Source organism: Monopterus albus, unplaced genomic scaffold (assembly GCF_001952655.1).
Source record: "Monopterus albus unplaced genomic scaffold, M_albus_1.0 scaffold255.1, whole genome shotgun sequence".
Lineage (NCBI taxonomy): Eukaryota > Metazoa > Chordata > Actinopteri > Synbranchiformes > Synbranchidae > Monopterus > Monopterus albus.
Window position 1 is genome coordinate 558,918 of NW_018128135.1, and position 11,853 is coordinate 570,770.

At 41.2% G+C, this 11,853-nt stretch overlaps 1 protein-coding gene across 1 annotated transcript in view; it reads left to right on the forward strand.

Annotated features, from left to right (window-relative positions):
• The window catches only part of LOC109972403 (gamma-glutamyl hydrolase), a 17,177-nt gene extending 6,978 nt beyond the window's left edge, over window positions 1–10,199 (forward strand). Inside the window, exons 3-9 of the mRNA XM_020621228.1 lie at window positions 2,433–2,483; window positions 2,595–2,679; window positions 3,161–3,299; window positions 4,822–4,928; window positions 6,218–6,308; window positions 6,818–6,955; window positions 7,431–10,199. Coding sequence (XP_020476884.1) covers window positions 2,433–2,483; window positions 2,595–2,679; window positions 3,161–3,299; window positions 4,822–4,928; window positions 6,218–6,308; window positions 6,818–6,955; window positions 7,431–7,552 — 733 coding nt within the window. The 3' untranslated portion in view covers window positions 7,553–10,199. The remainder of the gene's footprint in view (window positions 1–2,432; window positions 2,484–2,594; window positions 2,680–3,160; window positions 3,300–4,821; window positions 4,929–6,217; window positions 6,309–6,817; window positions 6,956–7,430) is intronic.
• Window positions 10,200–11,853: the final 1,654 nt, after the last annotated feature.

Genomic DNA, 11,853 nt, shown 5'->3' on the forward strand with positions numbered 1-11,853 from the left:
AGGACAACTCTCATCCCTTGATTTATCTCTGGGGCTCCTCCATCAGGTTTCCGTGTGTAGACTTATAAGTAGTGGAGAGTCGAGCCTCTCTCGAGGAGTAAGGTTCCAGAGCCCAAGTGGTGTGTGGAGGTGAGCCCGACTATATCTAGCTGGTACCTCTCAACCTCCTGCACAAGCTCGGGCTCCTTCCTCACCAGCAAGGTGACGTTCCATGTCCCCAGGGCTAGTCTCCATGTCCAGAGATTTGGTCGTCGGGGCCCCTGCTTTTGACTGCTGCCCAATCCACTGTGCACCAACCCTTTATGGATCCTCCTGCAGGTGGTGGACCCACGGGAGGACGTCCTCACGTTGCTCGTTCAGGCTAAGCCCAGCCTGGCCCCGTGAGGGAAGGCCAGGCCACCAGGCACTTGCATTCGAGCCCCAACCCCAGGCCTAGCTCCAGAGTGGGGCCCCGGCTGCGCCATGCAGGGCGACGTCACGGTCCTTGATTGAATTCTATTCATAAAGGGTTTTTTTAACCGCTCTGTATTCTGACCTGTCAACCCAGGACCTGTTTGCCTTGGGAGACCCTACCAGGGACATATAGCCCCCAACAACATAGCTCATAGGATCACTCGGGTACTCAAACCCCTCCACCACAATAAGCTGGCGGTTCAAGGAGGGGTAGCTTTAAAATCTATAGACAAAACTCTGTGGAAGTGTCAAACTGTTATCAGTTTGGCTAAACAGGTTACTGGCTGTTGCAGGAGAAAAAGAATCTGCTTTACTGGCCAGGTGTGTCAGACACACGAGGAATTTGACTCTGGTACATCGGCTCTCAATGTGCATGTACATATCACCATGCAAGGGGCAAGAAAACAGTAAACCAACATAAGGCTGTGTAGTATAACAAAATAAGCAGTATAAATAGGCTTGTTAAAGACAGATAAATGAACTGAAGACACAAGGAAAAGTGATGAGACTAACTGCTATATTTGTGGCATGTTTTCATAAACTGTTCAACATAAACAGTCACTGCATCTTGACATATTTATGTCACAGAGAAGAGAAACAAAACAGTTGATGACGTTAGGCCCCAACACTGCACTCTAGGGCACTCATGAGGATTTATGCACGCCTGAAGCACCAGAGAAATGTTAGTTCTCCTTAAGGCAACAATTTGACATTGTTTCATCAAATTTTCAATCTGGCAGGGGTGGCATAGGATTGGCCAGTGAGATTTTTTGGGTGGCCAGTGAGACTCCTGGCCACCTCTTGGCTCCGCCCATGGCTGGCTAATCCAAATGCCTGATTGTTTGAAATGTTGCACCAAAGGAACGTCCTTACATTCAGTAGCAGTCATTTTGTAGCTCTATTTTCACTTCAGCAAGGTTTGGAAATGAAGTCTCTCACTTGGTTTCCTGTTAAAATAATGCCTAGGACCAAGGGCCCCATGACACAAGCTAGTAATGCTCAGTCTGTGGGTGTGGTGTTACTAGCTTGTTGCTTGGAGCTCTTGGTATTATTTTTTATTTACATTGTAATTATTTTAAACCCTCATTAGAAAATGCAACAGTTCAGCCAATCATGTGTCTTTCTGAGTTGGAGGCGGAGCTTGGCCCTACTCATCCTATGTGGCAGCAGGTCCGGCCGAGCCGGAATCAGCAGGATTATTGTAGTTATATTTAACTACTTAGGTTTATTTACCATGGCAGTCTGCAAGCTGCCAACATACAGTGAAAATGAGATGTAGTGCATCAGAATGTGAGAGGTGAAAAGGCCATAATAGTTTGTGTGATCTCTCTGCTGATGGGAGAGTGAAACAAACATGCCATCGCTGCTGCACTGTAGTTGTCAAATATGTTAATGTTGTGACCACGTTCATTTCTAGCGTTATGGCGTTATTACGTTGGGTGGGAGATGTGAGCTCACCACCACCCATCACTTTATTCCCTGCTTAAGCCTCCATACACCAGTTTCACATTAGGAGCTCTTGTGAAAACCCTTTATCTTTACTAGATAATGCACTCTCTGGGCTTAGGATACTTTGTGAATATGGGCCCTGGTGAATTTTATGTTAACTGTGTGATAAATGCTTTTTTTATACAGAGGGTTTCTACCCACATGTCTGAGGAACAATCACATGAAGCAGAAATGAGAAAAATGACCACACACTGCAGCCCTTGTCTGTGTAAACATGTCTGGGTCCGTTGGCATTCTTGCAGATTTTCCTGACGTCTTACATGGGCAGGACCAAGATGCAATTAAGGGAATTTTGGATTTACCCAGAGACGTAAAAATATTAATAAAATGTGTCCAAAGTTAAAATGATGTTTTTTTTAAGTGCCATGTATCTACACCTGTTGCTGCTTTAATCCAGATTCATTTAGGAACATATTTGACTCTGTTAGTAGTTCATGGGCCTCATCATTTTTTATGTCTTTGTTCACCAGAATCAATCTCACAGAAGAAGAATATACTAAGATCTTCTTCTCAATAAATGGGTGAGTTCAGCAGCTATTAATGACAGAACAAGTTTCTGCCTGCCTCTTGGGACACCCTGGAGCAGATCTTTGATGTATTATCTAATACTTCCCTAAATGGTCTTTCTTCAGGCTGTTGCTGCCAGGAGGAGATGTAGATATTGAGACATCACAGTTCACTCGAGCTGCCAAGATCTTCTACAGCTTGGCTCTGAAGGTAAGACAGATTGCCAAGCTGAGGTAAATAAGCTCCACAATTAAAGACACGACAGGGTCGCTTTTAGTGTCAAATGGTTTGCCTAGTTGCTTTTAGTGTCAAATGGGTTGCCTAGTTTGATATTCCAAATGACAGGTTCACTTTTTATAGCTCTATCTCAAACCAGCACCGTTTTTGGTTGCGTTAACTGTTCCTCCTCTGTCAGTCAAGAGGTCCCTTCCTAATGCGTTTGTGACAGGAAACCAAATCCACTCTGACTACACAAATAAACAGATCTTTTCCAAACATGCCCTTTTTAGTACAAACTAAAAGACACGATAACTACTTGACTGGTCTAACCCAGACTGCTGTGAAGGTTGTGTGTGTGCAAATGCATCCCAGTGAAGCACTTAAGAAGAGTGTTATGTGTAGATAATGCCATCACATCATTTTATGGTTAAACAGTTGTTATCGTTTCCTCCCTCACTCTTATCCCCTTCAGGCCAATGATGCTGGAGACTACTTCCCTCTCTGGGGGACTTGCCAGGGCTTCCAGCAGCTGTCTGTCATCACAGCCAACAAAAACCTGCTCACCCTCACTGACACCAAGGCTGTGACTCTGCCTCTCACATTCACACCAGGTATTCTTTTCTGTCCCGGTCCTCTGCTGTGCGTCTGTCCACTTGCCTCATCTGCACTTTTCTGTCTTTGAACACTCAAATCCTTGACGCATTTTTGAAATATGAAAAAAAAAAAAAACAAAGAAACTTTGAATCGCGATTCATCATTTGATTTTATTACTGAGGGTTTCAATGCAATGTTCAACAAATAATTGTAAACCGCTTATTCTTTTATGGTTAAGATGAAAGCCCTCTTAATTCCAGTTACTCTAGATCTGTTTTTGTTTTGCACCAGTTGATGCTCAGTGTGGACTAATAAGGGTAGTAGCAATGTTATGTTCACGAATGATCCGATTCTATTCAACGGCTCATTGATAGGAACAACGGGCTCCGAGTCCTGGCAGAGAACCATTCTTTTTATCTTTGTGCCCAGATTTCACTGCCTGTGAAATTTACTTCAAAATCATGGTGCTTACTTTCTAAAGTAAGCATCGTCTACTGTGGTACCGTGGGTAGAGCAGTTGTCTCCCAACCACAAGGTTGGAGGTTCGAATCTCAGTGCTGGCAGTCCCTGTGTCAAAGTGTTCTTTCCCTGATTGGTTGAGTTGGTGCCGCAGATGGCTGCCATCGGTTCTGTCCCGGAAACAAGTTCCGTGTGTGTAACATACTTTAATTCTATTCTGAAGTGCAAATTAACACAGGCACAGCCCTGTGGTTTTGCTCCTGCACCTGATGTGTGTAGCTAAACCTCACCCTCCTAAACAGACGGACCTGAAACCGGAGCACTTGAGCGCTTAGATTACATCGCAAACACATTAAAACAAATGAATGGAACAGAGCCATAAGCTCCAGCTCAGTTCCCATCACTAATTGTCTGAACTGAGACAATGATCTCAGCATTATCTGTTGTTTAGCTATTTAAGACTGAAGAGTTGTGGTCAACAAAAATGTATTGGGGTGGGGATGCAGCTTTGCCAAAACATGATCTGTATTTGAGCCTTAGCAACATCACTCATTGTGTAGAGTGTGGTAAGATGAGGGCGTATCCACCTGTGGGCAGATCCCACTCGAATGTGACAGAACAGTGCACAGCTAAGCTTTTGTTTAGCTGCAGCTTTGGTAAGAAAAGCCCCTTTTCCACCACCTGGTACAGGCTCAGCTCTACTCTGCTCACTTTTGGGGCCAGGTGGTTTGTTTTCCACTGCAGATAGTCCGGCATCACTGTAGCTGGTTGTCAGTGACACCGCATGAAATTGCTGTGAAGTCATCCAGGGCAGGCTCAAAGCTGGTATAATTTTCATCCTAAGACTGTTATTATGCCACTTTATTAAGTTCACCTTACAACATTTTGCTGTAAGTCTTAATCTTTAAATCATACTTGGCGTTCCCTCTCCTCTGAGCGCTGATTCCAGTCAACAGCATTAATGATACTAAATATCAAAACAAATATTAACTTGACTATTCTAAAAATTAAACAAACCCTTCTCTCTGCTGTGCTCTTCATGTTTGTCTGCCTCTGCACAAACCCGCATCCGTCTCGTAGCGGCCAAGTCCAGCCGTTTGTTTCAGAGCTTCCCCAAGGATCTGATGCAGTCTCTGGCTGATGAAAACATCACTTCCAACTTCCACATGTGGAGTCTGTCCACTCAGGTATGTCCTGCTCTTCTTTTTGTTTGCCACTTGTTCCATGTTGTTCCATCCCATTGTTTAAAGTTAAGTCATCAGCGTTCTTTACACATAATGTTTGTTTATTGTCTACATGTTAACACCCTTACTTTGTAAACTTTCTGTTGCATGAAGTTGTGGTATCAAATCACTCAGATCTGATGTCTTACTGATTGTGTAGGGCTAGAGACAGAAACCTGTCTCTGTTTAAGAACATTGCTTTGTTGGTGATCAGGGTCTTCTCTTCTCTGTGACATAAATATGTCAAGATGCAGTGACTGTTTATGTTGAACAGTTTATGAAAACATGCCACAAATATAGCAGTTAGTCTCATCACTTTTCCTTGTGCCTTCAGTTCATTTATCTCTGTCTTTAACAAGCAGAGATTCGTAGCACAAAGTGAGTTTAACTGATTCTGGCTTCACTGAGCCTAACATTGAGCACCCTGGATAACTAGAACCATGACCCCGGTTATCAACTGGTTCTGTTAAGTCTGGGTTTTCCTATGGGCTTATGAGCATGTTCATCTAAAAGAGGTGGAGCTTTGGGTCACTCTGCTTTAAACCATCACATTAATGTAGACTATTTTGTCCTTGTCTAGCAGGTATGAGCCCTGAGTTTTTCCAGTGATCTGATTGATCAGTGGTTGGGCTGCTGACAGGTTTTGATCTGATCCCGCTCTGGAGAAGTTTAGCTGTGCGGCCCAGTTAAAAGTGAACCTGCTATGTGGTACCAGAAAACCTGAGACGCACCCAAAATTAGCTGAATAAGCTATTATGCTCACTTTGTAGTACTTGTTTCAGAAATATTCAAAGACAGCCCCTCAGGTTTATCTTATGACACTGGTTTTATCAGGGGAGCAGATAAACCCCTAAGGCATGGATGGAGTTTGAACCCATGGTCTTTAGTTTAGAAGACAAACACCACCATGCCAAGCTGTAACAGCTACATATATGAACACATGTAATTTTCAACTTGTTTTTCTTTTTCTTTGAGCATATTTTTGCATGCAGACTAATCTACATCAACCAGTAGCCAGGCATGCTGGTCATGTGGTCATGTGATAGTGACCTTGTAAACCATGCATGGTCTCCATCTGTGGCTTGAGATTACAGATGCTTGGAGCTAACCTCTTCCTAAACATAGCTTCTAACTCACCTCTTAGGACCAAACCATTCATTTAGTTTGAACAAAATTCAGAGTTAGTTTTCTTTGGTCTATAGGAGAGGCAAAGCACACACAGGCCATTTTACAGATGTTCTTTGAACCAACAGAACTACAGCCGAAACGCCAAGCTGAAGAAGTTTTACAAGGTCCTGTCCACTAACACTGATGGAAAGAAAGAATTCATCTCCACCATGGAAGGTACCGTTCCTCACTGGATACTCTGGAATTTCAGCAACGCTTCATTGATACGGTCCACAACACAACTGTCAGGAGCACAGTGTTTGAGCTCCTGTTAGAGGCAAATACATTGTGCAATACTGTTTAGCATTTAGAGAACTGTCCACTAGAGGGCACCATCATCTAATGGGACAGTCAGTCCCATAAGCAAGAGACTGGTTTTAACTATTGCAGACCATCAGATGCAGTTTGAGGTAACTGGAGTATTCTAGAATTTTAAACAACATTGGTTTCCACCATTTCCTTGTTGTGCTTTCATCTCATTGTTTTGTTTTTTCCTTACTGTTATTTTCAAGATGATGAAAGCAACAATGATCATTACTCAGATTAAACTAAATTCTAGAACTAGTGAATCAGAGTGATGATGGTAAAGATCATTGTGGTTCAATTTAAAAATAAATTCAGTACACAAGGAACTTTTCTGTGTTTAAGTTTGACAATTTGCTGACAGCGTTTCTGGTTTTCCTCAGCCTACCGTTACCCATTTTATGCGGTGCAGTGGCATCCAGAGAAAAGTCCCTTTGAGTGGATCAATAAGTCGGGTATGAATCACTCCACCTCTGCAGTAAGAGCCAGCTTCTACACTGCTCGCTTCTTTGTCACTGAAGGTAACATGGTTCCACTAAATGTGTCATTACCTTGGTCAGGTTGTTTCCAGCACTATTTATTTGTCCATTTCTATTTTTTGCAAGCACTACTCTTGAATCTGATTCATTTGAAATGTTAATTTTAGTCATTCCTGCACTATACCAAAATTATTTTCAGGCAATAATTACTCTATATGTTCTCCAAAAATCATTTGCCAATCAGCAAGACTACCTAGACACCAGCTTATGATACTGAGTCAGGCACAGATTTAAGTTTAAAATTATTCAGTGATTAAGTTTTAAACATCAAGAGTTATGCTTGAAATTGTCAGTACTTGTCCTCACAAGTATAAGATAAATAGAGCTCATTTATACCTGAAATGTGTTTGTCTTACAATGGAAAGAAGCGACTTCAGTACTGTATTGTTGAAGCCTAACCGCAACATTCTGCTACGACTCTTTTCTTCTCTCCCCTGTTTCTCCCTCTGTCCTGCAGCCATGAAGAACCACCACAGCTTTCCCAGTCCTGTGGAGGAAGATCAAGCTCTAATCTACAACTTCTGTCCAGTCCGCAAAGGCATTGGCGCTATCTTTGTGCAGATCTATTACTTTGATTGATGGACAGTGCTGAGAACAAAACAGACCTGGGCTCAGTCTGTAGTTAGTATTTGTCAGTTGTAGAGCATCTTGGCCCAAGTTTAAAACCAAACCTGATGGACTCATCACTTACAGTAGCCTGAAACATCATATCAATAATTAGCTGTTAGCGTACACTTGCACAGTTAATATAACATGCAGAAGTGCCACCGGTGCAGTGAAAAAAAAAATAAATAAACTAAACAAAAAGTACAACAAAATGTTCTATTCCTTATTCTTCCTATAATTATAACATTATCAGAAAAATCAAAAGGAAAAAGCCAAGACCATAAAAAACAATATAACATTAGGCAGTGCCATTGTTGCTGTACAGTAGTTACAGTAATCACTTGACACATCAACATCTTCAGCTCTTACTGCAATATGGATAACTACAGGCCAAAATTACTACTTTGGCTTTGCATTTATAAGGGGTGGAAGGATTTCTATATATCCATATGGTAAACGGCGGTTAAAATGGTATAAACCTTTTGCAATCTGTCAGACTTAAATTCTGCTTCAGTATATTAAGCTCATCTACAGTATTTACTGCCACACACTTAATATGTTTCCTGTGCTGCTAAAAACTGTCCTTCAGTCCAAACCATCTTGCAGTGTCATGATTTTTAAAATGGCTGTCTGACTAACCCATAGTAGTAAAAGTAAAGGGACCATATTAGTGTTCAAGTCTACTGCAAAAATATGAAATAACCTAAATAACTCTTATATAGTGTAGTAGGCCTACAGTTAAATTCAGACCGGCCATCAGGTGCCTCGTGTTGGTTATATTAAAACTTTCAGTTTTTGCTTTATTTTTGGGACTTTTTATTGGGAAATAAATTCAATAATGCAAACCACTATTATCAAATTCAGTTTAACTGCACTGGTCTGGTTCTGGTCTTGGTCTTGGTCTTGTCTCGGTCGCAGTACGCTCTGGTTTTGTTTAGCTGATCTTAACTACAACACTAGACCATAACACAATGACTGTTCAGCCTCCAGAATTATGTAAAACCCATTATGCTGAACTAAATTAAATTAAATTAGTCACATAAACACTGATTTTTCTGGTGACCGCATTTCCAGTTGCTACCAGTTCCCTTTCGCTGCAGCATGTGTCTGCCAGCAAGAGCTTTATCAGGAGATGTCCTTTGCACTGAAGTGTACATAAAAAGTTTACTTTTCCACATGCTTACAATGCTTTAATGATATCTTGGTTTATATTTGCTACTAATAAATTACACCTGTCTTGTGATCTGTGACAGAGTTTTGCTAAACATATCCTCATCCCACTTCCTAAATCATTGCCATTTAAATTTTTATCTAAGTTAACATGTTTTGCGATGTCATATAACTTGAGTGTCTGAAGAAGGTCAGTAAAATGCATCAACCTCTGGAAACATCACCACTGATTAGTTTTCTGTTTAATACCAAAAAGGTTCCCTTCAGTGACCAGTGCTAGAAAACATGCCACTGTATTGAAATGGAACACTCTAGTTTGGTATACTACTTGCACAATCATGTACTGGTATGAACGGTCTTTTAATTTGAAAACCTTCTCTATTCTGTAGCATTGCATTGCAAGTGTGTGCAAGTTTAAAAAAGCAACAAATTTCACAACATTGCCCTTTGCATCACTGGGGGGGACTGGTAGTCTCCTTTAGCTCTTAAAGTCCAGGAGAAGACCTGGACGCCTTTCTTTTGTCAGTACAGTTCATGTTTGAGGGAAATGCCACTTAAGCCTGGGCTTAACTGGGGATAATCAGTAAACACTGGCTCAGCTCATTTCCTAATCGGGAAGAAGCTATGTGAAGTCAGGTAGATTATGACAAGCTGCTCTTTCAGTCTTTAACATTCCTTCTGTAGAAATGGAAACATACTTTGCTACTTTCCAGGCTATTCACTGCTTAGTATCTATAACATATACAGCATTTTGTTATCCAGAAATGAAAAAGTAATCAACAACTTGTCTTTTATGAATGGTCTCATTTTTGCATTATTATTCTGTAACAGAGTTGTTGTTACATAAATGACATCAGTAACCCACAAAAATCTACTGTAAGACTCTGAGAAACAGACCATCCATTCGATTGTACTCTTGTGGGTCTCTGGGAATTTAAGCATTTGTATTTCTCAACAGGAAATGGAATATTTTGTGTAACATGCTGTTAAATAATGCCACATCATTATCATCATTATCAGGATCTGAGAAAGTAAGTCCTCACACTGGCGTTTATTTTTGAATTTTACACAGTAAGACACTTTAGTTGGCTAATGACCTCAAAACACTGTATCTGTGAGGTTTTCTCAAGACAGCAATGTTCATGTAAAAGTTGTCTGTATAGATCAATTTGTAACCTTGAATGTTCAAAAGATGTGACATGGCATCATACCTGTATTAAGACATTTTGTAATTTTTTAACACAAGCCACCATTATAAAACTTCTATACCAAATCAATAATGTTAATTGTTTTTTAACAGAAAAAACAACTTTTTTTCAAATTTAAAATGAGTTCACTGATTTTGCACACACACACACACATTCAAAGTTTTTGTTTCTTGTTGCAAGAGAGCACACATAGTCCTCCTGTGAAAAATACAACCAAAGTAAAACTAAATAAATGAATAAATAAAAACCCAGTGTCTCCTGTTTTTGTGTTGTTGGAGAACTAAAAACGATGAGCTATAAACTAGAGCGGCACAGTGCAGTGGTAGGCACTGTTACCTCACATCAAGAAGGTTTTGGTGTGATCCTGGTGGCCAGCTGGACCCTTTCTGTGGGTTTCCTCCCAGACAGGTTGACTAAAAAGCCTATGTCAGCTGTGACAGACTGCTCTACTATGGATGGTGTACCCATCTCCTATGAATTATCTACCTGGTGAAGAGGCTTGCATGTTCCTGTGAGTCTGAAAGTCATTAGCTTCTAGCAGGGTCAACTATGGTGGCAAGATTAAGGATGAGGGACCAGACTAGGAACGAGCAAACCTGCATGATTTCACCGGAAGACCGGGTGGATAAAGTTATCTCAAACTCAGAAGCTGTAGAGCAGATGAAGGCTTCCAAAGGTCTATCAGCTCCAATCATCTTGGTTTCTTTGCTGGTGGAATCAGTTGATCTGTGAAGGACCGCTCACTTATTGGAGTGAAACACGAAGTATACTGTACGTTAAACAAATATACACACAAGCATCTCTGTTTCTGTGTGCTCAAGTCTTCTGGTGATTGAAAAGGGTGACAGGAGCAGACAATGTGATGGCTGTAAGTTCCTAGACAGGGACTGAAGGATAAGTACTTGATTAGGGCGGCGCTTTGGCTATTTAAAGTCTGACAGGCACAATGTATTACAGACTGAGGTCGGTAGGCCTGGCAGGTCCCATACTGATACTTTTGAGTGTTCTTCAACAATAACGAAAAGGCCCAGATGCCCTTCTCTGCCTGCTATGCTTGGCTGCTATTAATTTATTTATCTGTTTGTTTCTGTTTGCACCTTTCAACACCTCAACACTGTTTTTGCACCCAGCCACATTGATGGTACTGATATGACTGATATATACACTTTATGCATTATTCATTTAGTTTTTCTTTGGTTAATACATTTAAGTTAACCTATTGGAAGATGTGTCCATTCCCATTAATCTCAGAGCCTACAAGCAAGACCAGGACAGGGTGAAAAAACTAAAAATGCCAAAAAACAGCTCTGTGATATGACAGCGTTTGGAGATCCTTTGTGTTAAGGAGAGGTTTTGTCTGGAACATGGTGTTGCTTATTGCGGAGCTCTGAAGATTTATAATGGCATGGCCCCCTCTCATATACTGAGCTTCCATATGAATGCTCTCACAATCTTTGGCGCATTTAACTGTGTATATTTGATCTTGGCAAAGATGTTACATATGTTTGCTTGTATAGCAGCTGCAACTCCATTTCCGTTTACAAGCCTGCCGGCATACTTTATCCCAAAAACCAAAAAGCATGTCCACTCAAGGCAGATTAGGGCCTAATTATCACTTGGTAAAGTTTGAATTTCAGCTTCTGTCACAGCACACTCGTCACTCTAGATTGTTGCAGAAAGAAAATTCAAAATGTAGAAACACTTCACGAATGTGCGTGTCATCCTTTCGCAGGGGCCATGCTAATCTTCTCTGTATCGTTTCCAATTTATTGTATGTGCTGCCTGAGCAAGCACATTGGCCCACCGCCCATGGATGCCCTTTTGGCCCCGTGCTAGGACAACGACCTTTTCGCAGTGGTGCGGTCAAAGTGGTTCTCAGTCAGAAAAGGGTAGCTT